This window comes from Talpa europaea, assembly GCF_964194135.1.
Source record: "Talpa europaea genome assembly, chromosome: 9".
In the NCBI taxonomy this organism is placed as follows: Eukaryota; Metazoa; Chordata; class Mammalia; order Eulipotyphla; family Talpidae; genus Talpa; species Talpa europaea.
The window spans coordinates 31965094-31992029 of NC_140076.1; the positions used below are offsets into that span (position 1 = coordinate 31965094).

Genomic DNA, 26936 nt, shown 5'->3' on the forward strand with positions numbered 1-26936 from the left:
AAGAATAACCATTCTATTTCTAAGAAAAATGTCCTCAGTAAATAAATGTACCTCGGAGTGAAGTACAGAAGATTTTTACAGTTCATAAATTATTCCCAGTGGTTGGTTTGGCATACAGCAAGGATGTAGAATGGTTTCAGAGAACCTCCCCCACAAATCTTGGCTTTGGTACAGAAAGGGCCACACAGCTCCCCATCCAGCAGACCTTGGGGTCCCCTTTCCTTATTGGTAGAGAGAGATTTTTCTACAGATGGACTCAAATGAAAATTATCTCACTAAAAAGATGCTTGACTTTTTTTTAAAATTGTAAAGTTACAAAGGGAGTGGAAATGAAGTATAAAAAGTAATAGGTGTCTGTGTGCATCCTCTGTGCCCAACCCCAAGAAGCTTGTAAGTCTTGAGGTATAGACCTTTCTGGACATTCCTCAAGTTCTCTGACAAGAAGGTCCTTCCAGAAGCCGAGATCTTGATGTTTGAAAAGTAATTTGGCCTTTGGCATTAGAGATTTTTCTCTAGATCAACATGGGTTAAAACAAAGATTTACAGGTGCTTAGTTGGTGGCTTTTTTTTCCCTTAAGCCAACTATGATCCCATCAATGTATTTCTAAGGAAAATGTAAACTGTTCATACATTCTCTTAAACATCACAGTGAAAAACAAGTACCCGTATGTGTGGTCAGGCAGGCAGAGGGCTCTACCTGCTCAGTCCTTGGCAAAGGCCCTTGGCCACACTAGTGAAAATGTTGGCTTCACTTCTGCGTGGATACCTATGTTGTACCAACCCACTGCAGCACCGGTGGACCCCAAAGGCAGGGTGAGGGAGGGATCTTTTTGAAATGTTTCCAGGAGCTCTGTCCAGCTGTCTGTCTTCCAGCCTGGGAGTGCCGCACAAAGCTACAAGGATACTGATGACACCATGGATCTGCTGCCGTTCTCTAGGGAAGACTTAGCTTGGAGTATGGCAGCCTGGATTCGAAAATGTGTCCTTGACTCCATGGAGTAATTCTTGTAATTTTGCCTGAAAGACACCAGAGAATCAGACACGAGACTGTTCCTCCTCAGTCTGAGCTGGGGAAGCCCACCAGCCAAGGAAGGTTTTTAGAAGCTTAAATTCCTGTCTGAGTTCAAAGAAAGAGTTGGGACCTGCCCAGAAGGGATTAACATCAGGGGATCGAACTCCCCACCCCTGGGACTATACCCTTCAGAACTACTCTTGGTCCTGATGGATCCCCAAGCTTGAAGGAGTGGTTTCAAGAAGTGGATTCCTGGGCTGGAAGGCAGAGACCTGGGCCTTCACATCAGCCCTGCAGCTGGCTTGTGGTGTAATCCTGGGTAACTCAGGTTTGCAGGGACACAGGCCCAGCCTCTGGACTGCCATGCTGTCCTTGCCAGCGCCCCCTTCCCTCACTGCTATCTCAGCTCCTCTGCCCCCAGGCGGCCACATGAAGCTCCTGAGTTCAGGGGGGAGTAAAGGACAGACCGAGGCTACCCAAGCCTTACTTGGCAGTTTCCAAGAGTTTGACAGCCTCTTCATTTCTGCCTTGCTCCATAAACAGCAGGGCCAGCTCCAGCAGAGCATTTGGGATCAAGTAGTGGTCATACTTAATCTTCTTTTCACTGCAGAACAAAGAAGGACATGGCTAACAGGCCCTGCCCTTGAGATGTTCTTCAGACTCTTCCTGAGTCTTCCCTGAACAGTAGGATCCAGCCCATGCCCTCCTGTGGGGGGTTGCTGATCTGAACTCCAATTTGGAGAGATTCCTACCACACAGCCCTGGAAAGGCTTAGGATCCACAGCACAGCATCCAGTCGTCGCTCCTGGAGCCCCGGCTCCCTGACAAGCTATGGCTCATGTCGTGGCTGCAACACACCGCCACTTCAGCTCCCAAACACCCACCTCTCCCCGCCTTCCAGGGGAACTGTGTATTTAATTGGGTTGTCTCCTGTGTAGTCTGCCCCTGACCCACCCTCCGTGCTGCCCTATGCTGAACTATCAATACAATGTCTGGGACACCATTCACATGAAACCGTGTGGTTGAGCTCTTGCGGTTGGGTGATTTGGTGGCCCTGGGGGTATGAGGTCTGAATTATCTAGGCTGCTGGCGCAGAGCAGACATTAGCAAATGGGTAGTAAAAGGGGGTCAGCTAGGGTCAGGAGTGTGCAAGAGGATGGAGGCACCCTAAAAATTCTACCCAGGAGACCCTGGCCCAGCAGCAGGCCACCTGCAGTGGGAGCAGCCAAAGAGGCACTTACTTAGCAGAGATACTCTTGAAATTCTCCTCGGCTTCCTGGACACGGCCCAGGTATTTCAGACACAGGCCTTTCAGCAGCTTCACCAAGCACTCATCATCCACTGAGTACTCATTCTCTGAGAATAAGGAAGTGAGGGAAGAAAACATGTTTGCTCACTTCTGCAAGTTACTCATGGAGCCTCTACTCTGTGCTGGGCCCTGAGGACACAGGTGACTCACACATGGTCCCTCTTCCTCAGGAAGCGCACATCTGAGAAGGAAAGACAGGTTCTGAGGCAATGACAGTACAATGGGGTCAGGACTGACTGAAGGAAGCCCAGGGGCTGTGGGAGCCCAGAAGAGGCCTTGGCCCTACTTGGGGACAAGGGACAGCTTCTTGGGGGAGCAGCCATTGAACCTCACTCAGTCTAGAAAGGCAAAGGATAGTTATCAGGGTAGAGAAGTAAGAAGGACAGTTTTGATAAAAGGAACCTTCAACTGTGAGATTTGTGGTCTGACCCAGCCTGGCTCAAGGTTCAAGGGCCTGGGATTAGTCACCTGGGCCATTTTCCAGCATCTCTTCAGCTGTTGTGATAATCTCAAGTATCCCATCTGTGAGTTCCGGTTGCTTCCCAATCACAGCATAGCCATTCCAAATGTACATCATTTCCTGAGGGCAGGAGAGCAAGTCAGTCCTAGATTGCCTCTCCAATGGGGCCTCAGTTTCCCCATCTGTAAAATGGGCAGCTCAGATCAGCGGATTCCTTAAGGCACTTCTGCTCTAATCTTGCCTGACAATTCTTTGCTCAGTGAGAATTGATGATGGACCCACGTCCTCACTGTTACACTCAAAGCTGCCAACAGTTTTCAGCTGTTTCTGCTCATGACGTCCCTGGATGTTACGCTCTCACAACCTTTCTGTCCAAACTCTTCCCATTCTTTGAGCAAAAATTCATGCCCCATGCTCTCCAAGTCCTCCTCCCTGCTCCTATGGGCAGGGCCTCCTCCTAAATCAGAGGAGCCATACTTAAGCACTTCAGGATTTCCAATAGAGTTGAAGACCATATCCCCTCCTCTCCTGTTCCCCCAAGGCAGCAGGCTTGAGTTACCGTCATGAAAACTATCAGACATCCTGATCCTGTTGTTGCCTTGACTTCTAGGCTCAAAACACTAAATTAAATTTTCATCCATAGTAATTCTATTAGCTTAGATTAGCATTTCCTGAACTATCAAACCAAAAGATGGATGTGAAAGTGAATTGTATATATAAAGCTCTAGAAAGACATTGTTAGGGTTCTGGTTACTCTGTTCTAAGGAGAGCATTTAAGCTTAATTACTGTATTGTCCCAAGTTAGCAAGTGTTCCATCAATGAAAGGGTTCTGTGTTAGGGAAATAAGTTAGGGAATAAGTTAGGGAATAAGTTAGGGAATAAGTTAGGGAATAAGTTAGGGAATAAGTTAGGGAATAAGTTAGGGAATAAGTTAGGGAATAAGTTAGGGAATAAGTTAGGGAATAAGTTAGGGAATAAGTTAGGGAATAAGTTAGGGAATAAGTTAGGGAATAAGTTAGGGAATAAGTTAGGGAATAAGTTAGGGAATAAGTTAGGGAAAAACTGCATCTTCAAGCTTTTTGGAGACTTACCATGCAGATTAGCATAGTGAGGCTTCAAGAAGGTCTAGTATATAAAATTTGTTTAGCCAGTCTTTCTCAAATATATTTAATCACGGAAATTATTTTATGCATTGTAGGGTAAAGAAAATATCAGGCTTTTCTGCCCTTCCGCCATCAGGATAGATGATGGATCCTTGTCCTGAATGCATGCCTGATGGCGGGCACCTGGAATAGGGTGTGGGCACAAGTAGATGGGATTCAGCTGAGCTAAGACTGGGCTTTTAAGGGCGGCGTCACGGGGACGCCAGCAGCAGCAGTAGAAGCTGAAGTAGCAGCAGCAGAAGCCGAAGCAGAAGCCGAGAAGCAGCAGAACGAACGCCAGAGAGCCCAGATAGAGTAAAGACTTGCTGGGGGCTGGGAGGCCTGCCAGCCTCCCAGCCCCCCAGCCAGCACCCCTGCCTGCCATATGCCTGGTGAACCCCAAATAAAAAACCTGCAAAACTACTGAGGACTCTGACTCCTCCTTTACCCGGTCTGCATGGGATCAGAAAACCTGCACTGTATCCAGTCCTGCCCTTACATGCATAAATTGCATTTTGCAAATAAATTCTCTCCTAAATGTTTGGTATAGCTGCTTTCCCTGCCCTTTTTTATGAACCCCCTCCCCCATCTGATAATAACTTTGCTGTCTAATTTAAAATATTCAACACATTTTATCACCTGATTCTCATAACTCTGAACTAGGCAAGGTAGATATATTTCTATTTTACATGAAAGGAAAGGGACCCAATCTAAGGTTAAACAATTAATGACCAGAAAATGTGGTCTCTAAAGCCGTGCCCTTCCTACTTGTCGGACTGCCTTACTATCTGAATAACAACAGGGCTCTAGGGAAACTGAAACATGATTCAGAATATGGATTCGAAATCTGGATGGTCTGGTTTTAAATTCTGACTTACTGTGTGACCTGGACTAGTTTTATCTTTCAACTTAGGTCTTATCTACTTATTACATAGTTTCTCTTTCTACTTTTTCTTCCGATCTATGAGGCTTTATTATCCCCATCTGTAAAATGGGGACGCCACCAGCACCTGCTCAGAGGGCTGTTGTGGGGCCCAAAGGAGGGGGGGGACAGGTGGTAGGAATCGAAGAGCCTTGAACACAGCAAGTGCCCAGTAATGTCAGCTGTTGATTATTTGAGTTGACTATTACATGGTCCCAGGCCTCCGAAAAGCCTGGGTCGTGAGGGGTCCGTGACAAGACAAACAGGGTGGGAACACAAACAGCTAAGTAATGCCTCTGCCTGAAGGTTGGAGGCACGCGGTGTGGAGGTATCTAGGAAGGTCTCTCTTTCTGCCTTGAGCTATCTGCAGCCTGCTCACCCGCCTTCCCCTCCCATTCCGTGGACCAGCACATTCTCAGAGGCTGGGATTGGCCAGACTCAGCCTCTCCACCTCCCCCCACCCCGAGTCCCAGGTGAATTGTGAATCCTCTCCAAGACCCTGAAGCCCGAAGGTCCTAACCCTCACCCACTTCCCTGAGGTCTCTGGTTTTCAGCTAATTCTCAGAGTTCCAAACCAGTATGCAGGGCCAGTTAAGTCCCTCCTACCCACCAGAGCAGGGATTGGCAAGGAGATAGGGTTGGGGGAGAGGTAGCGTCTGGACTTCCGGATGGCAAACTTCTCAGTGGGTAGAGATTTCCCAGCAATCTTGAGCTTCAGGCCTGGCACAGCTCTGTGAAAGAGCAAGGAGAAGGTGAGAAAATGCTATGGAGGGCCGAGAGACCTCAGCCCGTCCCGCTTCTGTTTGAGCTCTCTGGGTCCTCACTTTCTCCATCAATGTGTTGGACCTTATTTCGCAGCTTGTGACCTTATTTCTCAAGCTCTGCTCTAAGACCTGACCACTTTCTGCCCCGTGACCTGACCACTTCCTGTGACTAGGCAAAGGACTCCTCTCCACATGAGCTGGCAGAGGCTCTGCCTTCTAGTTTCTCTGCTCCATTCCCAGGCCCTACTTCAGAGGGCTCAGCAACAGGCCGACCCCAGTTTTACAGGGAAAACCAACACCCAAAGAAAAGGCAGGACCTTCCCTGAACCACACAGCTCAATCTTTTAATTAACTCTTGCCACATGAGCTGAGGCCTCCTCAGCTGTTTCCAAGGGCAGAGTAAAAAGCAGCTTGCAGCTAGGTGAGCCTCCACATCTGGGGCCTCACCACACAGTCCCATCCCACTCTCTAGTTTCTGCCACAGTCACCGGATGTGGTTTTGACCTTCAGGCTTAAGCCATGCAGCCCAGCAAACAGCTGGACCTAGTTGTGAGGTCTCTGCCTTTGCAAGCAGAGCAGCAGGTGGTGGAAGGGAAGGAGGGCCCGGAGCTCAGGACCGCCCAGATGACAAAGCCCATCTCCTTCGTCCCTGCACCCACAGCTCAGGGTGGCTGCAAGCAGAGCCGGCTGAGACCTACGATGTGGGTGTAACAGTGGGACCCACCTAAACAACTCCACTTCGTCGTCCCCGAATGGCTTATAGTCCTCTTTCCCAAACATGCTGAGGTAGGCGGCCTTCATGTAGATGTAGGTGGCCTGCGTGAGACAGACGGCCGGTCAGGCGAGCAACCCTCCCTCGTATCACAGCCCAGCTGGCACAAATCCCTCTTTCAGGCCCGCGATGGCTCAGCACAGCAAACATCAACCCGAGCCCCAGGGGAGACACTGAAAGTGAGGAAGCTGAAACAATGTAAGGACCTCAGTTAATTGGGGAGAAACCATGTCAAAGAGGCCGCACTCCTAGAGCATTTTATTATTCAAATATGTGCATACTACTTAATAAGTTATGAGATATTTAAAATGAAATAACTAATGGCCAATATATGGAGTCACTAATGTCAAGGCACAAACCCACTTTGGGACAAGTGAGCTACACAAACTCCAAATGGACTTATGGACACAGTGATAAAGGAACACTCCGGGGAGCGACCTAGGTAGACTTTCCTGAGCCTTATCTGAACCACCAGACACATGATCCTGGACAAAAAAATCTCTCTAAAACGAAGTTTACCAATGGCAGCTAGATGCCAAGCCAACTGCAGATACGTCACTACACAAATTCGTTTCATTTGAGGCACTGCCTCTCTTCCAGGCACTGGCCAGGCAGCCACTGCACTCGCCTGACCAGGCTGGAACCCAGAAACTCCTCTGCCTGGACCAGCGCCCTGTCTGCTGGACTTTGGTTTGTTAACAATTGACTGCGTGTGACGACGTTGAAGTTTGTTAGACTTACAGAGACGCATTAAGGTTGTTAATTGATAGATTGCCTGTTGTGTGGGAACAACTCACTCACTGGGAAGGTCAGCCTGGCAGGTTAACTTGTCACAGGTCATCACCCGTGTGTGTGTGTGTGTGTGTGTGTGTGTGTGTGTGTGTGTGATAAACTGCAAATAAATTGACATTGTGGAAAGACACGCATGTGTGGAACATGAACTCTGCTCAGGACACCTCTCCACAGTGAAGAAGGGAGAGAAATGCCCAAGAAACCAGTGGATAGGCAGGGTGTGCTGTGCCTGGATGGAGACAAAAAGACACGGCAGCGAGGATTTCTGGGAAGCAATTACTTCATTATGAGCCCTTGAAAGCCAATGGAAGATTCACAGAAACCCTAGAAAGGGCTTTCCTGGCAAGGCAACAGCTTGAGCAAAGCCAGGAAGGGGCAGAGATGTGTTCAAGTAGGACACTAATGGGCAGCATAAGGCAAGGGATGATAAAAGATGTGAGGCCAGCAGGTGAGCAGCACCTTACTGAGTGCCAAGCACTTGACATACATCCACTCAATCCCAGAGGCAGTGCCAGAAAGGAATCCATGCCCCACCTCCGCTTCCTGCGACTGCAGAGCTGCTGGGGACAGAGCTGGGAGTCAACCCCGGGTCAGTGTGGCTTCAAGCCAGGGTCTTGTCCCCTGGATCTACTGCTGTCCCTGGCAGGGAAGGTGCAGCTGTGCTGAGCCCTTTTCCAACCCAGAAAGCCACAACTGAAGCCAAGCCCCTCTTCCAGGAATCCGGGAGTCGCCTGGCTCTGTGCTTCCCTCCAGTGGCCAAGATCTGAACTACAGCCCCTGCTGAACTCCCTACAGTAACTCCCTATAGTAACCTGGGTGGAGGAGGAAGGGAAGCAGCAGGACATCCTGGAGTCTGTCTCTGGAGAAGGCCACCTCCACCTGGCAACCCCACCCTTGCCAAAGCCAGGGCTACTCCCAGTTCCATTCTGCTCTCAGCACGTCAGTCTGCCCTTTTCAAAATGAGGAAATCCTGGTCTTTTGCAGGTGTGGTGGGAAGAATCCCCCCTCACTGAAGCCTGTTCCTCACCCCATCTTTAATTTCTGGGTGTCACATCCATGCCTTCTCCCTCTCCCCTGCCCTGACACGGAGTCACCAAGTCCTCGTGATTTTACTCCTATCTGGCTCTTGAATGCCCTGACCTCGATTGCTGCGCCAGCCTCCATCCTGTTTCTCTGTTCCAGACTCCCAGGATGTCTTTCTACTGTCCTAGTCCATATGGTCTCCTAAAGGATCTCCCAGCTGCCCCCTGCAAGCCATTTCCCATACATACCATCACTCTGATCTTTTAAAGTCGGGTCCTGTTAATCCCGTCTCAAAATCTTTTCATGATTTCCCATCACACTTAAGATAAAATCCAAACTCCCTGTCACAGCCTATCCAGTCTCCCCTAGTTTCCTTTCTAACTTTCCTCTACCCCCTCTGATTCCCACTGGCCTCCAGGCTGTTTTCCAGAACACATCAAAGTCATTTAGCTCTCCCCTCTGCCCTCTGCCCTCGCATCCACAGTGTTCTCTGCCTGGAATGCTCTTCACTAAGATGCCCAGGGCCTGCTCCTTCACTTCCCTCTTGTGTCTTCTTAGACAGGCCTGACCACCATGTACAGAAGCGCCCCACCCATCACTCCCTGCAGCCTTAACACACTCAATTTTTCTTTCCTACAGTTATGCTGTACCTCAATGGGTTTGTGTGTGGCTTGTCTTTCTTCCCACCAGAGCATGGACCTTGACGTGGGGTCTTTGTTTTGTTAACTGCCGTATGCCCTGGCCTAGAACAGGGCCTGACACGGCAGCGAGGAGGGGTAGGGTGTGTGTGTGTGTGTGTGTGTGTGTGTGTGTGTGTGTGTATACACGCAGAGGGATTTCTGAAGCACACATCTAAGCCGCAAATGTCAAGTGTTACCCACTGTCAGACTAGAGTCCAAACAGCTACCCAAGCAGGGGTATGGACAAGGGACATCCATGCAGAAGTGGGGGATGAAAAATAGGGAATAGATGAAGATGAAATATAGTTCTTCCCACATGCACCAACCAACTCAGATTCATTCTAATAGTTGCTGGGAGCATAGTGTAGAGAAGGCCCCTAAGGTCATAGTTTGTGGGACAGAATGCCAGGAGTGGTTGGCAATGTCTGCTGTGGACAAGGCATTAAGGTCATGGAAACACATGAGCTATGTGTTTGCCAGTATCAGATTAGATGCTTTCTGATGATCTAGATGATTCTAAGACTTGTAGTTCAGAATTCTGTGCTATTGTTACTATGGTGATCATTATGATATTCTAAGTTTTCATCGATAGCAGCAGTACCCCTCTCCCAGTCTCAATCCAGGAGAACCGGGTTTCCAGGCTTGTCGTGTGACCTATGACAGACCCAGGAGGCTGCATCGTGGGGCTTTGATTGAAGTCAAAGGGATGATGGGAGTTAGGGGCAGACACTGTCACATGAGAGAAGCTGCCAGCACAATAACGATGTCACAGAGAACATACAGAAAAACCAAGCCTAGTTGACATCATTTGAATTCCTGGATCCAGCCCTACCTGAAGTCAGACATGCCTAGAAATTTCAGTTCATGAATTCAGTGTATGAAATTTTCAGTTTATGAACCAGAGTTTTGTGTTTTAGACCAGCATAGTCCAGTATGGTGGACATTAGCCCCACATGACTCTTAAAATCTAAATTTGAGTGCTCGCTTCGGCAGCACATATACTAAAATTGGAACGATACAGAGAAGATTAGCATGGCCCCTGCGCAAGGATGACATGCAAATTCGTGAAGCGTTCCATATTTTTTTCAATCAGTTCAGTAAAGTGGCAGGATACAAAATCAACACGCAAAAGTCAGTAGCCTTCCTATACACAAACAATAAATCTGAAGAAGAAGAAATCAAAAAGACCATCCCTTTTGTTATTGAAACAAAAAAAATCAAATATTTGGGAATAAATCTAACAAAAGAGGTAAAGGACCTATACAAAGAAAACTATAAAACACTGTTAAAAGAAATAGAAGAAGACACAAAGAAATGGAGAGACATCCCCTGCTCATGGATTGGAAGAATAAACATTATTAAAATGGCCATCCTTCCAAAAGCAATATACAGATTCAATGCTATTCCAATGAAAATTTCAATGTCATTCTTCAAAGAAATAGAACAATTATTGATGAAATTCATATGGAATCACAAAAAACCCCGAATAGCCAAAGCTCTCCTGAAAAAAAAAGAAGGGAATGGAGGCATCAGACTCCCAGACTTCAAACTATACTACAAAGCCATAATCATCAAAACCGCATGGTATTGGAACAAGAACAGACATACAGACCAATGGAATCGAATAGAAAATCCAGAAATAAACCCACAGGTTTATGGTCAACTAATCTTTGACAAAGGAGCAAAGACTATGCATTGGAGCAAAGAAAGTTTGTTCAATAAATGGTGCTGGGAAAACTGGGTCGCTACATGCAAAAGAATGAAGCTTGACCACCACCTCACACCATACACAAAAATCAACTCAAAATGGATTAAAGAACTAGACATAAGACCTGAAACCATAAAATATATAGAAGGAAATATAGGCGAAACACTACGTGATTTGCACATCAAAGACAGCTTTACAGACACATCACCCAAAGCAGTGATAGTGAAGGCAAAGATAAACAGCTGGGACTATATCAAATTAAAGAGCTTTTGCACAGCAAAAGAGACAATAACCAAAACAAAGAGAAACCCCACCAACTGGGAGAACATTTTTGCACCCAACACTAATGATAAAGGACTGATCACAAAAATCTGCAAAGAGCTGATGAGTCTCAACAACAACAAAGAAAATAATCCAGTCAAAAAATGGGCAGAAGAGCTTAAAAGAAACTTCTCTGAAGAGGAAATGCAAATGGCCAACAGGCATATGAAAAAATGTTCAACATCACTTGTCATCAGGGAAATGCAAATCAAAACTACCATGAGATACCATCTTACACCAGTGAGAATGGCACATATTAAAAAAACTAGCAACAACAAATGTTGGCGAGGGTGTGGAGAAAAAGGAACTCTTCTGCACTGTTGGTGGGAGTGCAAACTGGTCCAACCACTGTGGAAAGCTGTGTGGAGATTTCTGGACCTACTAAACATAGAGCTTCCATATGACCCAGCAATTCCACTCCTAGGTATTTACCCAAAGGACACAGAAACATCAATTCCAAAGAACACCTGCACCCCTATGTTTATAGCAGCACTGTTTACAATAGCTAAGCTTTGGAAACAACCCAAATGCCCAAAAATAGATGACTGGATCAAGAAGATGTGGTACATATATACCATGGAATATTACTCAGCATTCAAAAAAGATAAACACATGCAATTTGCTGCAACATGGATGGCGCTGGAAGGGATCATGCTCAGCGAAATAAGCCAAAAAGAAAAAGAAAAATACCGGATGGTCTCACTCATAGCAGGAATCTAGAAAACTTAAATAAGGGACCAGGAAAATGAATAACTATAAGAAAGTGAAAATCAAAATCAACAAAAAACTATGAACCAGAGACACTTTTAGGGGGGCGGGGGCGGGAGGGGAGGGATTGGGGTCAGAATGGGGGGCTGCAATTGTATGGGGAATATAACAATAAAATTTATAAAAAAAAAAAATCTAAATTTGAATTGACTAAAATTAAAACATCCCATTTCCTTGTTGTGCTAGGCACACTTCAAGTACTCAATGCCTGTATGTGGCTTGTGGCCACCATATTGGATGGTGCAGAAATAGAACAGTGTAAGTTCTGAACAGTGAGTTCCGTTGGGCAGCGCGCACCTAGATGGTGTGAGCCATGCTTCTGTCCCTTGCCGCTTCAGACATTGTAATTCATCTTTAATTCTAAAGTTTTTGTTTTTCTGCTTCTCCTGGTCTTTAGTTCCTTCCAACCCTGAGTCCTGTTAGAATTCATGGTTGTTTGAATTCCAGCGGAGGCATTTGTGTTTACTCAGGGGTTTGAACCCTGACCTAGGGGCAGTCTGGGTTGGCCTGAGTACCCAAGGACCCCCAGCACATGGTGTGAGCCCACCTTGGACCAGGAGTTCTCCTTGCTGAGCAGGTCGGCGTAGAAGTAAGCCATCTTCCACTGGCCCTTGTAGGTGAAACACCACATCAACTCCCAGTAGCACATGTGGTGGAACTGTTTCCAGTGCTGCTGGGCCTCACAGCACTCCTCGAACCGCCGGATGGCCTGTGGGCACTGGAGTGTCAGCTCGGAGGGTGCCCCGTCCACCCCTTCTCTGCACCCTGCCAACCCGTCCTCAGGCCCAGCCTCCTCCAGTGTGTGTGATGCAGCCCTGAGTCAGGCTGGAGGCAGTAGAACCAGGCAATCTGGCTCCCAGTCCTGATTCTTTCCCCTAAGTCTTACAAGACACCTTGGCCCCAGTCATAGCGCCTTTCTGAGGACTCCAGTTTTTCAGTCACAAAATGAAAGGACACGATAGAGCTATCATGGAAGGGTGACAGGCAGTGGAAAGTGTTAATATTCGGGTGATAAAATAATGTTGGTATCTCAGAGCAAACTCCAAAGGTTCCAGGAGCTCGCAGGAAGCCACCTGGACCTGGGATATCTGTCCTGCTGCCCGATGAACCACAACCAGAGCCAGCCAGGGACCCCGAACACCAACTTGTAGAGTCTGTCCTGGGCCTTGGCTTAAGCTCAGATCCTCCCCTTCATGGGTCCTCCCCACCTATGCCATCCAAACTCCTCAGCCAGACTGCCAAGGCTCCCAGCTCACCCCTTTAGCGCCACCCACTTGCCAGGTTCCAGGCTAGACAGACAGGTCTAACCCAACCACCTCTCTGCTTTACACTAGCCCCTCCTCTCCAGCGATGCCGCCACCCTAGCCTCCTGTCAAATAGACTCCTGGCATCACCTCCCCGGTCTTCTTCCAGACTGCCTCGGTCAGAAGTGCTTCTCCCATCCCCCTCTCTGCTTAGTCCTCTCCTTACTTCCCGCTGGCCAGGGAGACCCAAGGGTCTCCAGCACCATCTGCCTGCCCCCCCATTACTCACTGCATCAACGTTGCCTTTAATAGCTTCAATTCGCCCCGCAAAAAACAGGAAGATGGCACCCTGCAAAGACACACACGTGGGTCTGTGTGGGCCACGGGTCACATGCGGGCTGAGAGTGTCCACAAGAGGTGAGACTCACCTTGGGGTATCTCTTCAGGTAGGGTTTTAAGAGCTTCTCTGCCTCCTCAATATTGACATTCCCAGTGCCTGAAGGTGGTGGGGGACAGGGGATACAACAAGAGGTCACCATCCTTGGCTCCTGGGATCCTCCCCGCAACTACTGCCGGGGGCTTCTCAGAGACTTCGGTCCCCCCTCTGTGAAATGGGGGTCACAATTCTATCTCCAGCATGATGGGAGGATTAAATAAGACAGTGCAGGTGTTGCCCCTGTGCACCACAGAATCAATAAGCAAAAGTCCACGCCTCCAAGGCTGCCCGCAGAGGTCACTAGGTGTGTGTCCTCAGCCTCTGCAAGGGGGGTATGACCACCCCCATTTCACAGATGAGGAAGTTGAGGCTGGAACCCAGTCACACTGCGAGGAAGTGAGTGGCCGGCAGGGCCAGGGCAGTTGACATGGCTTTGTTGTTTCTGGTTTCAAGGCCCCAGTCTCAGGGGGCTGAACAGGCTCTGCAGACCCTGTCCTTACAGTCAGCCCTTACACCCCAGCCCTTACACCCCAGAAGTCCCAGCACTCACTGAGGGCCCTCCTACCTAACACAAAGGTGAGGAAGGTGTGGTAGCACAGCAACAGCATGACGCAGAGCACGGCGCGGAAGCTGTGTCCGGAAGCACCCTCCTCCAGCTGCAGCAGCCCGTAGTCCTGGGGGGGGAGAGGGCACAGCCTGAGCCCTCCAGGGCCAACCCCAGCACTCAGGGGAGGGTGGGGGATGTGAGCTCACTGGACAGGTGTGAGGGCATTGCTATGGGGGCCAGGCCAGAGGCTCCCTGGACAAGGGGTTGCCCCTCTCAGTGTCTCAGCCACCCTTCTGGGGAGAGGAGACAATGCTGCCAAGGCCAGGGCAAAGGCTTAGCTGGTCTGGGTGTCTCCTACGTCCTCCTCAGTCCATCCCCCATTCCTCCCTTCATTCACTGCCTTGGTGGTAGAGAGGACCTGGGGCAGGTACCAAGGTCAGGAGCCATCCCTGCCTGATGGGGCAGAAGATGTGAAAAGGAGGCAGATAATCCTTGGGATCCAGATGGGGCCTTAAGGACTGCAGTCCGGGAAGGCTTCCTGGAGGAGAAGGCTCCAGAGTTTGGTAAGAAAGAGCCAGAATCTACCTGTATCGCTGCCTTCAGTCTCTGTCCCATCTGTCCTCCAGCTCATTCTTATTCTTTTCAATACACAAATCTGCCCTGCTCTGCCCACCCCTCAAACCCTCCATGGTGACCCTGCTTTCATACGAAGATGAAATCCAAGCTGGTACAGGGAGGGGTCTTTCCCACTCTGCCCTCCCCACCCTCTCTTCCTGGCCTCGTAGCCCATACCCTCTCTTGTGCCTTGTTTCACATCATCATCCTGAAATCTAACTCATGGGCCAAGGATCTTCTTAACAAAACTAAAGGAAGCTTCAGAGAGTCTCCCACCAGCATTTCCCTGGGCCCAGCCCATGGGCCACAGAGGATAACCAAGATTTTTGAGGCCTGTGGGCAGACATGAGGAAGCAAGAGTCCCAAGTGAGGGTCTGCCTTTTCAGTTCTGTCCCCCAGTGGGGTCAGGAGAAAGCTGGGCCCTGTGCTAGTGTGTGCTCTACTCTGATCTCGCTTGATGCTCCACTGCTCACAAAGGAGCAGCCCAGGGCTCAGAGCCTTGGCAGACCACATGGGCTAGCTGGGCTTTTGTGAGATGGCCTGGTCCTCACAGTATTTATTTTTATGATCTGTCCTTATTACTGGTATAAGGGTTTTCTCTGTATTGTCATAATGTTTCCTTTCAACAGATTCAGGTAAAACATAAGTCATTTTTGAGAATATATAAATAGAGGTCAATTGGAGAAAGTACAGTTTTGAGAATTTTGGATCTCACTTTTAAAAATAAAAAAAGCCCCTTGCTCAGAGTCCCAGAAGAAGTGCTGACCCGGCACTCCTGACTTCCAGCTAATGCTCCTTAACTACACCAGGCCTCCTCCTCCAGGGAGCCCTCCTTGTCTGCTGCCCAGGGCTCAGATTCCTGACCTCAGTGAAGCCTCTGGGTGCTTGAGCCCTCAGGTTTCTGCCCTCGGGGCCTGATGCATCAGCAGGCTTCCCTTGGGCATCTCCCAAACCAGAAAAACAAAAAAGGGGAAGGGACTTGCTCAAGGTATTTCCAGGTGAGAAGAACCAGGTTCCCAACACCTGTCACACTCAGAGTGTCACCCAGGCCACTGCACAGAGCCACCCTTTACCCTCCCTCTTTACCCATGGCCTCCCCACCCTGTGCGATGCAGGCATCACTGGCCCTAGCTGACAAGGAGACAAGCCCAGACAGCGCTGGGCCTCATCCAGGGCACATCCCGAGGAGGGCCCGGGCAGGCTGGCATTCAGGACCCAGCCCGCCCAGTCCAGCTCCAGTCAGCAGCTGGTTACCTTATTTCCTGAAAACCCCACAAACTCCAGCAGCCGCAGGATTCTCGTAGGAAGCATGGACAGTGTCTGCAAGAACAGGCAAGGGGGCATGTGAAGGGGCAGGGGTACCCCTTCCACTCCCCAAGCCTCCCATAGTCCTGGGGGCAACCAGGGGTGCAGGCCCCATCTCCAGAATGCTCACAAGGCGATGTCCTGGAAAGCCAACTCCCCAGATTGAGAGGCACTGTAGTGTGGCAGCAGCAGACTGTGTCCGAATTCTATTCTCGCCATGCCCATCTGGGTCACCCTGGGCAAGTCACATGTCCTCTCTCTAGGTCTCATCTATAAAATGGGAATTACAGCCCCTACTCCATAGGGATGTTGTGCAGATGGACCAAATTAATAAATGTAAAGCACAAAATGGGGCCTACACATAGCAGGTAGCTATTGTTGCGATTATTACACTGAATCCCACATTTTGATCCTCAGAACAATCCTTCAAAGAAGGGATACTGCCCCCTTTTAACAGATGGGGAAACAGAGGCACAGATAAGTGATGGTGTGTGTCCAAGGCCCCATAGCTTGTCAGGGGTGCAGCTAGTCCTTGAGAGTAGGGGGTCCTGCATCCATGCATTGTGCACCTTGTATTTCTTAGCACATGGGCCACTGCATTCACATTCTACATGTGAGGAAACTAGAATCCAGAGTGGGGCCTGGGCCCCCAGGCCCAAGGCCGCTCCTTGAACAGGCTTTATTTTACCTGGAGGGGATAGAGCTACGTGCACCCCTTTGTTCCCTACCACACACAAGTTCTGTAAAGATCCAGGCCACCCAGAGCCAGGAGTCTAAGTCATCCCTGAGCAGTTCCCTCCACCGCTGAGCAGGCCTGAAGCTTCTGAGCCTCCTTGCCTCAGCTCACTCTGTTCTGCTTAGAATGCCCTTCTTCTGCCTAAAGAGCCAGCTAAAATACTGCCTGCTCTGTGACACCTTCCCTGAATCCCCAGAAAGGGGACTTGCTCCCCTGACGCCTGTGGGTCATCAGCCATTTCCAGCGCTGCCTCCTCCCCTGCCACTAGGCAATGTTTAACCATCAACTCTCTGGGAAGGAAAAAGCCTTGAATTTTTGTCAGTTTCTGGTTCTACAAATATCCCCTCCTCCAACCCCAGGGTGGATTTTAAGCTGCCAACTTGACTTGGGAAGAAATGCACAGAAAGGACAATGGAGCCAATCCCAGCACCCCCTCATCCCCCACCCCACCCCCTGGCTGTGAGCCAGTGCTGGCAACAGGTCTGATTGGTCTTTGGGTCCCAGGGCCCACATAGGGCCAGGCATGGTAGCCCAGCAGAGGCCTGTGTGGGGCAGGGACATGCAGGGGAAATTAATCTTGAGCCCAGAGACCAAGGATAGGGGCAGGGGACTCCCACTCACCAGGTTGAAGGCTCCGACACCCAGCTTCACCCCACCTTCAAAGTGCCTGTGGCTCTCCCCCTTGCAGTACAGTGAGGACTGCACGAGGCTGTCCAGCTCTCTGCAGAGGGATATAAAGCCCAATTTCAGACACATGTTGGGGTTCGAGTCCCCTTCCAGCCTAGCCTAAGTTGACCCACTTATCCTAGCTGATATCAGAACTCCTGGTGGTGGATTTGTAACAGATCTAGCAACCCAGAGAGCTGATCTTCGAGGAATATCTCCAACCTCCTCCCACCATAACACTCCTTGCCCCTAAATTTCAGTCACATCAGCCTGAGTGCATGTGCTCTATCCAATAGCTAGGCATTTACTTGTGCTCTGCGTTCTGTCTAAACAGTTTTTCAACCTTGCCACTACTGACATTTTAGGCTGAGTAATTCTCTGTTCAGGTAGAAGCTGTGGAGGGGACGGGTAGTATGTTTAGCAGCACCCCTCCGCCCACTAGATGTCTGGGGCATCCTCACCCGCCCTTCCACCCCAGTTGTAATAACCAAAATGTCTCCAGACATTGTCAAATGCCTTATGGGGGCAAAATTGCCCCCAGTGGAGAATCACCGGTCCAACTTCAACACCCCCTCCTTTAGGAAGTTTCCAGTCTTTTGGTTGGAATTCAACTTTCTTTGTTCTGGTTACCAACAGCACAGAGCCCACATTCCATCCAAACTGGGACAAGACACAGGCTTTAAAGACACATCTGCCGCTTTCCCAGGTCACAAGCATCTTGAGGGCTTTCAATCAGCGAACATTGACTAAGGTCTCTGTGCCCAGCACTCGAGGATGGCAGTGAGCACAGCCACCAAGCTGAAGTCCTTACAACTCTCAATCTAGGGGGCAGGTCACTGTGAGGGCAATCAGGATTTCAAAGGAGAACCCCAGGGCCTGACCTAGTCTGGGGTTTAGGGAATGCCTCCCTGAGGAGCTAACATTTGAGTTAAAACTTGAGGGCAAAGTAGGGGTTGCCTGTACAGAAATGTGTTCCTGGTAGCATGTCCAAAGGCCCTGGGGTAGGAATGAGCTTGACATGTTTGAAGAAGTAAAGAAAGTACAAGTGTAGGAGGCAGAATGGGGTGGGGCATGTGGTTAGGAGGGCAGGGGAAGCTCCCAAGAGTGACTCAGCAATGATCTGAGACTTTCAGAGCAACAGGAGCTTTGGGAGTTGGCTGGGGGTGACCTGACAAGGTCTGTGCCTTGGAAACGTCACTCTGGAAGCTGGTGGAGCAACTGGAGGGACAAGCAGCCATCCTTTCACAGACTACAAGGGATGGATGGTGCGGATATAAAGGATATTGTGTTATATATACCCCAGCAATACCTTGAAATCAAACACTATCTCTGCAGGGAGTCACATTAAATGGGGGAAAATAAAGATGACAGTCTCAAATCTTAAGTCAACTTTCAATGGAAAATGAATTTTAATGCCAAGCTTGGTGGGAAGAAACTTGGCATTCAGGACTTTTTATTTTGGAATTGAAGCTAGGGATTGTGTGCCATGTTGGGTAAAAGTGATCTGTACCGAATCTTCATTCTTTCATCCACAGACACAGTCTGTGTCTGGTTCAGGGCTGAATGCCAGGGCCCCTGGTCTTAGTGGGCCTCCCAGCTCGGGGGAGTTGGGAGCAGATACCACCCTGTGTGCTGAAGAGGTGAAGGCAGGCTTCATGGGAAAGTGGCACTTGGATCAGCCTTCATGGATGGTGTAGGACTTCAGCTGCTGTTCGGACATGACTGTGACTTCCCCTCCACACCAAGCTGTTGGTGCCCAATCCTGTCTTATCCCTAGCACGGGGTCAGGCACAGAGCAAGCACTCGGGGGACCCAGGTGAACAGATACATTCAGAAAACGGGGAAAATTACTCCAGAAAATTGAGGTCTTGAGGATGCAGCAATCTGCCTGAGGTCACTTGCCATTCTAGGCTTTCTGCCTCCAGCTAGTACTTCCTTCCAAAGGTAGCCTGAAGGAAAAGATGCATGGCCCAGCCCCCCAGCATGCTGCTGGCCCCCCTACTCACTTATAGGTCTGGTAGCTGTTTCGCACTTTGATGCCACCCTTGATGAAGCTCACCATGTTCTCATCCTGTGGGGGAGAGATGCTGGAGAGATTTCCAGGCCTGGGAGGCTAGCCACGGGACCATACAGCTCTGGGCCTAGCTCTCTAAGGGGCTCTGGAGGGTGAGGTCAGAGGCCAGACTGACCAGTCCTGTCTACCCCTAGGACTTGAGATGAGGGTCTTGTTTGTGAAACAAGCAAAATGCTCAGGGCTAGACACAGCCCTGTTTACCACCTCAATAAAAATAATACAAGAGAAATGGATGAACCAGGGCTGGAAATTACCTTAAGGAGTGCTTACAGCACACTGTTCAAATGCCTATCAGCAGGAGAATGGACAAACTGGCGTATTCACAGGAGGGAATATTATACAGCCAGACAAGGTTGAGTGAAGACAGCAAGTTCCACATAACCTGAGGGCTTCTGAAGCTCGAAACTAGGACATAACAGTATGCTGTTCAAACATGAGTAGGGAGAGGAGAAAATGATTTAAAAAAAAAAATAGGGTGGGGATGATACACACAACATGCTAAGTAGAATTTTGGAGGGATTCAAGGGCCAGGGTTGGAAGGGGCCCAGGGGGTGAGGAGTCGCTGTGTCCTCCAGCTGCTTAAGGATCCCTGGGCTTTTATTATTTGTAATAGAGTGAGCAAGCAAAATAAAAGGTCATTCGTGTACAATTATTACTATGATGCTGACAAAGGATTGAGATCAATTCTGATCACCTGGGTTCCAAAGATTCTTTTAAAAAATGCTAAGAAAAACAGTACCAACAATAAAATTCTTAACGACCTTTCCACCCCAATACACTTATTTACATGATGATAAAATGTTATCATCGTAATCCAGGTTTTTGGGGTAAAATCGATGTGGTGATGTTCTCATAACTACCAGTACGACAAGGAGCAGGGGCTCCTAGTCAGCCAGGCCTGGGTCAAAATCCTAGCTCTGCCTTTGCTAACCACCTTCCCTCTCTCTAACCCCTCTGTGCCTTTGCAGGCCTGGGAGGTGGATATGAACTACAACACATGAACATATGTGAAAACAAGCATGCAGAGCGTGTCAGGTAGGTGACGACCGCACACTTGTGACGCAGGCACCACGCCTGGCGCTTCAGAGGGGTCATGAGTCAGCTTGTTGAAAGAATCATGTTTGATCCTTTCAAACTTGTTTGTTGGAGGCATTGACCATAAAAAGCCGTTTGTGATGATGCCTGTGCCCCACGTGACCCTTTGCAGGGAAACAGCAGTCACGAGGTGAAGTGAGTCCCTTGGTGGATGGGGACGCGTGTGCTCAGTGAGGAAGACGCAGAGCCCGGCCCCCCGCCTGCAGCCTGGCCTGTTGGGGGAGCCGGGTATTCTTCTGAGCCAGGAGGGGCTGATCATGGCACTAGATCCTTCTAGCTCGGGTCAGCCTCCTGACATCTCCAGGCTCCTTGCACAGGCAGGGGCTCCTACCTGCAGGAAGGTCAGGGCTGCTCTCTGCAGCAGGCACTCTGCATAGCAGACCTCTGCGTGGATTTCCTCTGCGTGGAGAAAACCAAAGCCTGCAGCCTCCTGGAAGGATTCTTTCACAGAGGCTTGGGTGAAGTCCTTTCCCCCCACTCCACCCCGCCCTTCTCAAAAGACAAAGGGAGCCTAAGTCAGCAGCTCATTATCCCACACCCCCCCACACACACACACACCCATTCCTTCACAGCACTCACCACTGTCCTGAATTATCTTACGTTCTCCACCCCCTCCCCGCCTTCCCCTGTGTCCCAAATGTCAGCACAGAGCCCTCAGCCCAGTACCACAACATCACTGTAGGTGCTTTGTGCCAACTCCCCTGTGGTGCCAGGCAAGGAGGAGGAGCTGGGTTGAATGAATGAGTAAGCATGATCCTGGTCTAGGAAAGCCCACAAGCCATGGGAGAGTAAGGGAAACAGACATAGCACAGCCGGAAGTAAGAGATGACTGCTAGGAGAAAGAACATTTGCATTGGGCCATGTGTCTTGAGAAAGAAATGGAAGAATGAGCCAGAAAGAGCTTGTAGGCAGAAGCCCAGGAAAGCCAGCTACTCAGAGGTTGGGGAACAGCTGCGCCATGGAAGGTTGAAATGGGGGTGAGACAAAATTTAGGGGACAGGGAATGATGAGGGGTAGAGATCCTGCTGCAAAGGGCCTTTAACACTGGTGGAGGATTACAGATGTGGTCCTGTGGGCAGCAGGGAGCCACAGGAGGTATGGTGAAGGGAGTGACACCATCTGCATTGCTTCCTGCTGGAACCGTCAAGAGCGCTTAAGCTGGGCAGGCCATTTATCCCTGTACTGAAGAGCAAACTGTTCATGGTTGGCTGCTGCTACCTCTCTGGGACTGGTACAAAGAAACTGCTGCCAAGCCTCAGGCAGCCCAGACCATGGCTCCCTGCCCTCAGTTGCCTAATCTCAGTGTATCAGCCTCCAAAACATTTCCCTCTGGGGTACAGGAGCATACAAAGCCTAGCCCCCAAACAAAATTCCAAGCCCACTCTGGCCTGAGGAGCAAAGTACATGACATCATTTTCATGCAGGTATGCAGCAGGTGATGCCTTCAGATAAGTGTGTCTTACCTGCTCCTGCCTCACCTAAGAGCCACACCTCAAAAGGCCTCAAGTCTGACCCATCTGTGCCCCAGGACCTAGGCCACAACTGGGAGTATCACTGCCCCCACCCACCCTTCCCTGGGCCTGGAACCTCCCAGATGCCCCACCTTCCGTGAACTGATCCATAGTGGGGCGGTGCACCAGGTTGCTGAAGGAATCTGTTACCGAGGACTTCTTCCGGTGCCTGAGGGGGGAAAGGGGGTGATTCAGTGATCGTGAGAGGTCTTGGGGGGCTCTGACCACATCTCTTGTCCCTCCCAACACATTGAACTCCTCTCAAGCCCCCCAGTCTAGGGTTTCCTGTTGCCTCTGGCTGGAGCCTCTTCTTTCCTCTGCCCCAGTCAGCTCTTTAGGAACTGTTGCAGCTTTCGGATTCAGCTTCAGCATCCTCTTCCAGGATGCCGTTCCTGCTCCCCTGGCTGAGCCCCCAAGCTCCCCTGAGCTTCCCTGCCTCATTTGCCACCAGATGTCACTGTCTGTGCCGGTCTCCCCAACCAGCAGTGTGGGCGTCAGAGAGTCTGGGGTTAATGGCTCTCCATGTGGCTGGAGTGAGGCATGGGGCTGGGCCAAGGGCAGGCCTGGGTGTGTGCTCTGTGAGTGTCGGCTCCACCTGTTTGCTTATTCACTCAACCTGTTCCTGTGCAGAGAATACCAACTACACACCAAGTCCTGTGACTGGTGTCGTCATTCAGGCCCCATGACAACTGTAATCGGACCCATTTCACAGCTGAAGGACAGAGTGACCTGCCCGAGGTCAAAGAGTCATTAAGTGGCAGAGTCAGGATTTGTTTCCTCCCAAGCAGACCTGGTGCTGGAAGCTGCTCAGTGACTGGCTCAGACAAGGCCCCTGTGGCAGTGCCAAAAGATAGTGCTGAGCTCATGGGGGCATATCCTTTAACCAAAAGGAGCAGCACTGATGGTGGCATTCTGGGCACGGGGGTAGGGAGGGTGGCAGTAAGATAAGACCCACACCCTCATCCCTGCCCACTCCGACTCCGACCTCTGACATAGCAACTGTGCCTCCTTCATCATGTTGCCAGCCAGCAGGATGTCCTGAGGGTCAAAGGTCATCATGGCCTGCATCTCCAGGATGGTGGCGTATGTCAGTGAGTGGTACATGCTCTCCTTGGTCCTGCCAGAAAGAAGAGACATGAGAGCACCGACTGGTAGACTCCAGAGGCGGCGGGCCCTGTGTCGTCAGCCACTGACCCCTCCCCCATGCTGCATGGAGGGAAACAGAGGGAAACAGTGCCACACTGCTATGCAAAAGACCCCAGCTTCTCTTCTGTCGATTCACCGGAAGGGACTTTTCAAATCTGATCCTCAGATTCTCATCTGTTTTGCAGGAATCGCAGCTGCAAGGCTACTAGGAGAACTCAAAAAAAAAAAAAAAAAAAGACTGAGCAACACAGGCCTGAGGCTGCATTCCCCTGAACCCAGGGTCTGCCTCTCGCCCTGCGCCACCTTCCTTCACAGTGCTATCTGTCCTCAAGCCTCGCCAGATCCTGGTTACAGGACCTCCTCACTGACCGTGCCACCTGCTGCCTCTCCCAGCCCATCTGTTGCTGTCACCCTGCTTCCACTTCCCCTGAGATAACACTTGGACCCTGCCCACTTCCCCAGCCCAGCCCTCTTGTCACTTCTGCTTCTGCCTGTGACCTGTTCTCATCTAACTTAGTACCCCTGCCCACAATGAACCACACAAGTGCTCAAGAGATCTTTGCCCACTTTCCCCTCCTTGAGATCTTTGCCCGTGCTGTTCCATTAGCTTGAAATGCCCTTCCCTGACCCCCACATTCATCTGTCAAGGGCCTCCGATACCACAAAGGCCACTGGGAAGCCAGGGCTCCCTTCTCAGGGAGTTAGGCAGGGGTCACGCTGACCTTACACCAGCAGCAGTCAGCTCTCTCCCCAGGCCCTGGGCACCTCAGGGACAGAGCTCATGAGTGACTCACAGCTGTCCTCAGCACCGTGTGACAGGCCCAGCATGCCAGGCTCAGGAGGCCTTCCCCTCCAGTCTCCCTTTTCTCCATAGCTCCCCACTTCTCAGCTCAAAGGGGTATGTGTTTGGGTGGGTGGGACATTTAGTCTGACACAGTAGATAGAAGGGACAGGAACAAAGCCAGTCCTTCTCTGTGCTTGATGTCATGGTGCATCTGGGCCTTGATAGATGCTTCTGCAAAAAGACAAAAACGCTGGCCTGCCCTGACTGGGAGTGACCCTCACCTGGCACACAATAGGGGCAGCAGCATTTTCCCATCATTCCCTTGTTAATTATTTATGCAACTTCTCGGTGCCGGGTTTATGCTGGGAACTTCAAAGGAAAGAAAGATTGACTAAGGTTTATAGACTATGTTATTGTGAAATCACATGACTATCCATTTTCTTGCCTTTCTCCTTCATAACCCCCACCCCTGTAAACTCAATTGCTTTTTTTCCCTACTTCTCAGAGACCCTGAGGTAATATCTCTGATAATCAAAAGGCTTTTAAAGATAAGCAAAGGCTGCTCTGCCTCTTTGCAGCCCTGGAAGCTGCCAGGATGCCTCCCAGCCCGGACTGTTTAATCTGAGGGCAGTGGCTATGGATAGGAGGTGGCCACTGCTGTGGGGCCAGAACTCAGGCTCCAGAGTCCCTCAGACACAGCCTGGGACCTTGGCTTTGCTCGTTACCAGCTGTGTGAGCCTGGTAAATCTTAGTGCCTCTCTGAGCCTCAGTTTTCTTCTCTGTAACATGGACTTTGGCTGGCATAAATAGGACACATCATGCACTTTCTGTGTCCTGCCAGGGTTAAGGTCATTCCCCCAGAGATCACTTTCTCTTTGCGGAGGGTTTCTCTGGCAGCATACAGATCCACCACCAGAAAATGTCCCCGCAATTTCTCCAACTCTCAAACCCCTCTTCCTCTCCCTACCTAGGCCTGAGACTCAGCCCCACCTACACCACCCAGTCTGGTGGGGGGCTCAGGAGGGACAGCCTTGCCTGTGCAGCTGGCAGGCAAAGTGGAATTTCTAGTCTGAGGCCCAAGGTCCCAACACTCACATGTGGCTAGAAATCCTGGCCACTCCCCGACTATGGTCTGAACTGGGAAGTAGGGTTTAGAGGTATGACGACCCCCCTGATTTCAGATATCTCAAGTTTAGTTTGCAGCCCACAAAGTTCTTATTTGTACATAACAGCATCCAGACCCCTGGGAGTAACAGTGCCCTTGCTTCTGAGCTAACCCAACTCATGCCCACTGGGATACCACCCTGGGCCCAGACCAGCTATCACGATGTGGAGAGCACTGGAAGAGCCAAGAGAAGGCTATGGGGACCAGCTGCCTGGAGGTCAACTAAGCCCAGTAGCCTCTAGTCCTTCCCTCTTCTTTCTGCCAGCTGCCAGGGTACTGTCTGTTACTTCTTAGTCATCTTAGACCCCCACCCCCATCATCTGACTCTGGGTTCCTTTCTGGGACCCCTCCCTCCAGTCCAGCCTAAGGCCTCACCTCCTGAAGACCTTTCTGGGAGAGGCTGCTCAAGGCTGGAAGACAGAGGTAGCCCCTGCCTCCAAGCTTTTATCTTCATGAACATTCCTCTCCACTTCATTGCCCTCCTTTCCAGTACAAATAGCTTCTAGAAAGTGCATATCCCAGATCCACCTTCCATCACCCTATCCTCCCTCTTCTGGGATCTGCCTCAGCTCTTGACAGTCCAGCTAGACCAAGTGTCTCTGTCCCTCAAAAACATTAGACCTTCCTTCATTGCCAGACCTTTACACAGGCTGTTCTCTCTGCCGAAGGGTATTCTTCATCTGCCACTTAAATGTCCCTTAAATGTCCCTTCCTCCAGGAAGCCTTGAGGGCTGGCTTCATGGGTGTATGATTTGTGTAGTTACTGGGGCCCCAAGCAAGAGAGGTCCCATGCTTGGTTTAATGCTCTGCTGTTGCTGTCTTGAAATCCTTAATTTTAAACAAAAGACCCCACATTTTCATTTTGTAATGGGCCCCAGGAATTATGTGGTCAGTCCTAACCAGCATCTCCCCATGTTGCTGGGTTCCTGTGTAGCTCTTGGCACCCCTTATTGCTTATTTCACTATTTCTCTGCAGACCTCCTAGAAGAATCCATGCCTGCTCCATGCTGTGGCCCCAGCACCAGCTGGGCACTTGATGGCCCTCATGAAATGCAGCTAAATGAACCAGTGACAGGTACCCCAACACCACAGCCCATGGTTCACACCCTGATCACATCATCCCACATGATCTCTCTGCTTCCAGTGTCTTAAGTGATCCCCATGCTCCCCTCTCAACATTCTTAGGGCCTCATTCCCCTATCAACCAACTGCCCTAGCTCCCTGACTCCCAAAGTAGCTTCCTCGAACCACCTATTCTCGTGCCAAAACACTCACTGTTAAATCTTTCCATCTCTTGCTGGTCCAGTTAGTAATCCTAGCCCAGGAGCCAAACAACCACTTTTCTGCCCGCCCCAGGGAGGTGCACACCCATTTCCCTAGGCTCATGGCGCAGCCCAGAAACATCTCTATCTCCCGGTCATTCCCCTTCATCAGTGTGAGCCCTCACTCTCAGGAGAGTCCTCACCTCTTCCCTCAGAGGAACCTCAGGGACACACTCCCGCACCATTCTGCTTCCTTCACTCTCTCAGGAAGGAGGAGGAGGAAGCAGATCTAAGGCCTTCCGTCCAAGGTAAACTCCCTGAGGCTCAGGAAGGCAGGAGGCAAAGTGTGGCTTGTGGAGCAGGTTGGGTCTAGATTTGAATCCCAGCAACTCTCACCATTTTTCCATCAATAAAAACAAGGGGAGGAGGGATTGGGGTCAAAATAAGGGGGCTGCAATTGTATGGGGAATATAAAAATAAAATTTATTAAAAAAAAACAAGGGGAGCAGCAACCATGTTCTGAGTCAGAGCTGAGTGAAATCAGCTAGAAACCCTCACCAAGGAAACCACAAATGGAGAGCAAATGCTGATGTGGACAGGAAATTGGTGGGCCCTGAAACTCCCCAAGGGCAAAATAGGGATAACATCCTCGAGTGACTAAGATTAGGGCAACGAG

At 50.1% G+C, this 26936-nt stretch overlaps 1 protein-coding gene across 6 annotated transcripts in view; it reads right to left on the reverse strand.

The window, feature by feature from the left end:
- Positions 1–893: 893 nt before the first annotated feature.
- The window catches only part of TTC39A (tetratricopeptide repeat domain 39A), a gene marked incomplete at both ends in the record, with an annotated part of 48231 nt that continues 22188 nt past the window's right edge, over positions 894–26936 (reverse strand). For 3 of the 6 annotated variants that reach the window (XM_084244283.1, XM_084244285.1, XM_084244284.1), the window contains 16 exons: positions 894–1017; positions 1500–1616; positions 2254–2368; positions 2790–2901; positions 5457–5577; positions 6335–6426; positions 12222–12383; positions 13208–13267; positions 13347–13414; positions 13920–14028; positions 15771–15836; positions 17179–17278; positions 19230–19294; positions 20724–20791; positions 21996–22072; positions 22889–23020. In XM_084244283.1, the coding sequence (XP_084100409.1) occupies positions 894–1017; positions 1500–1616; positions 2254–2368; positions 2790–2901; positions 5457–5577; positions 6335–6426; positions 12222–12383; positions 13208–13267; positions 13347–13414; positions 13920–14028; positions 15771–15836; positions 17179–17278; positions 19230–19294; positions 20724–20791; positions 21996–22072; positions 22889–23020 (1588 nt within the window). Of the gene's footprint in view, positions 1018–1499; positions 1617–2253; positions 2369–2789; positions 2964–5452; positions 5578–6334; positions 6427–12221; positions 12384–13207; positions 13268–13346; positions 13415–13919; positions 14029–15770; positions 15837–17178; positions 17279–19229; positions 19329–20688; positions 20792–21995; positions 22073–22888; positions 23021–26936 lie in introns of all 6 variants that reach the window. The other 3 variants (XM_084244282.1, XM_084244281.1, XM_084244286.1) reach the window with 2 other exon arrangements.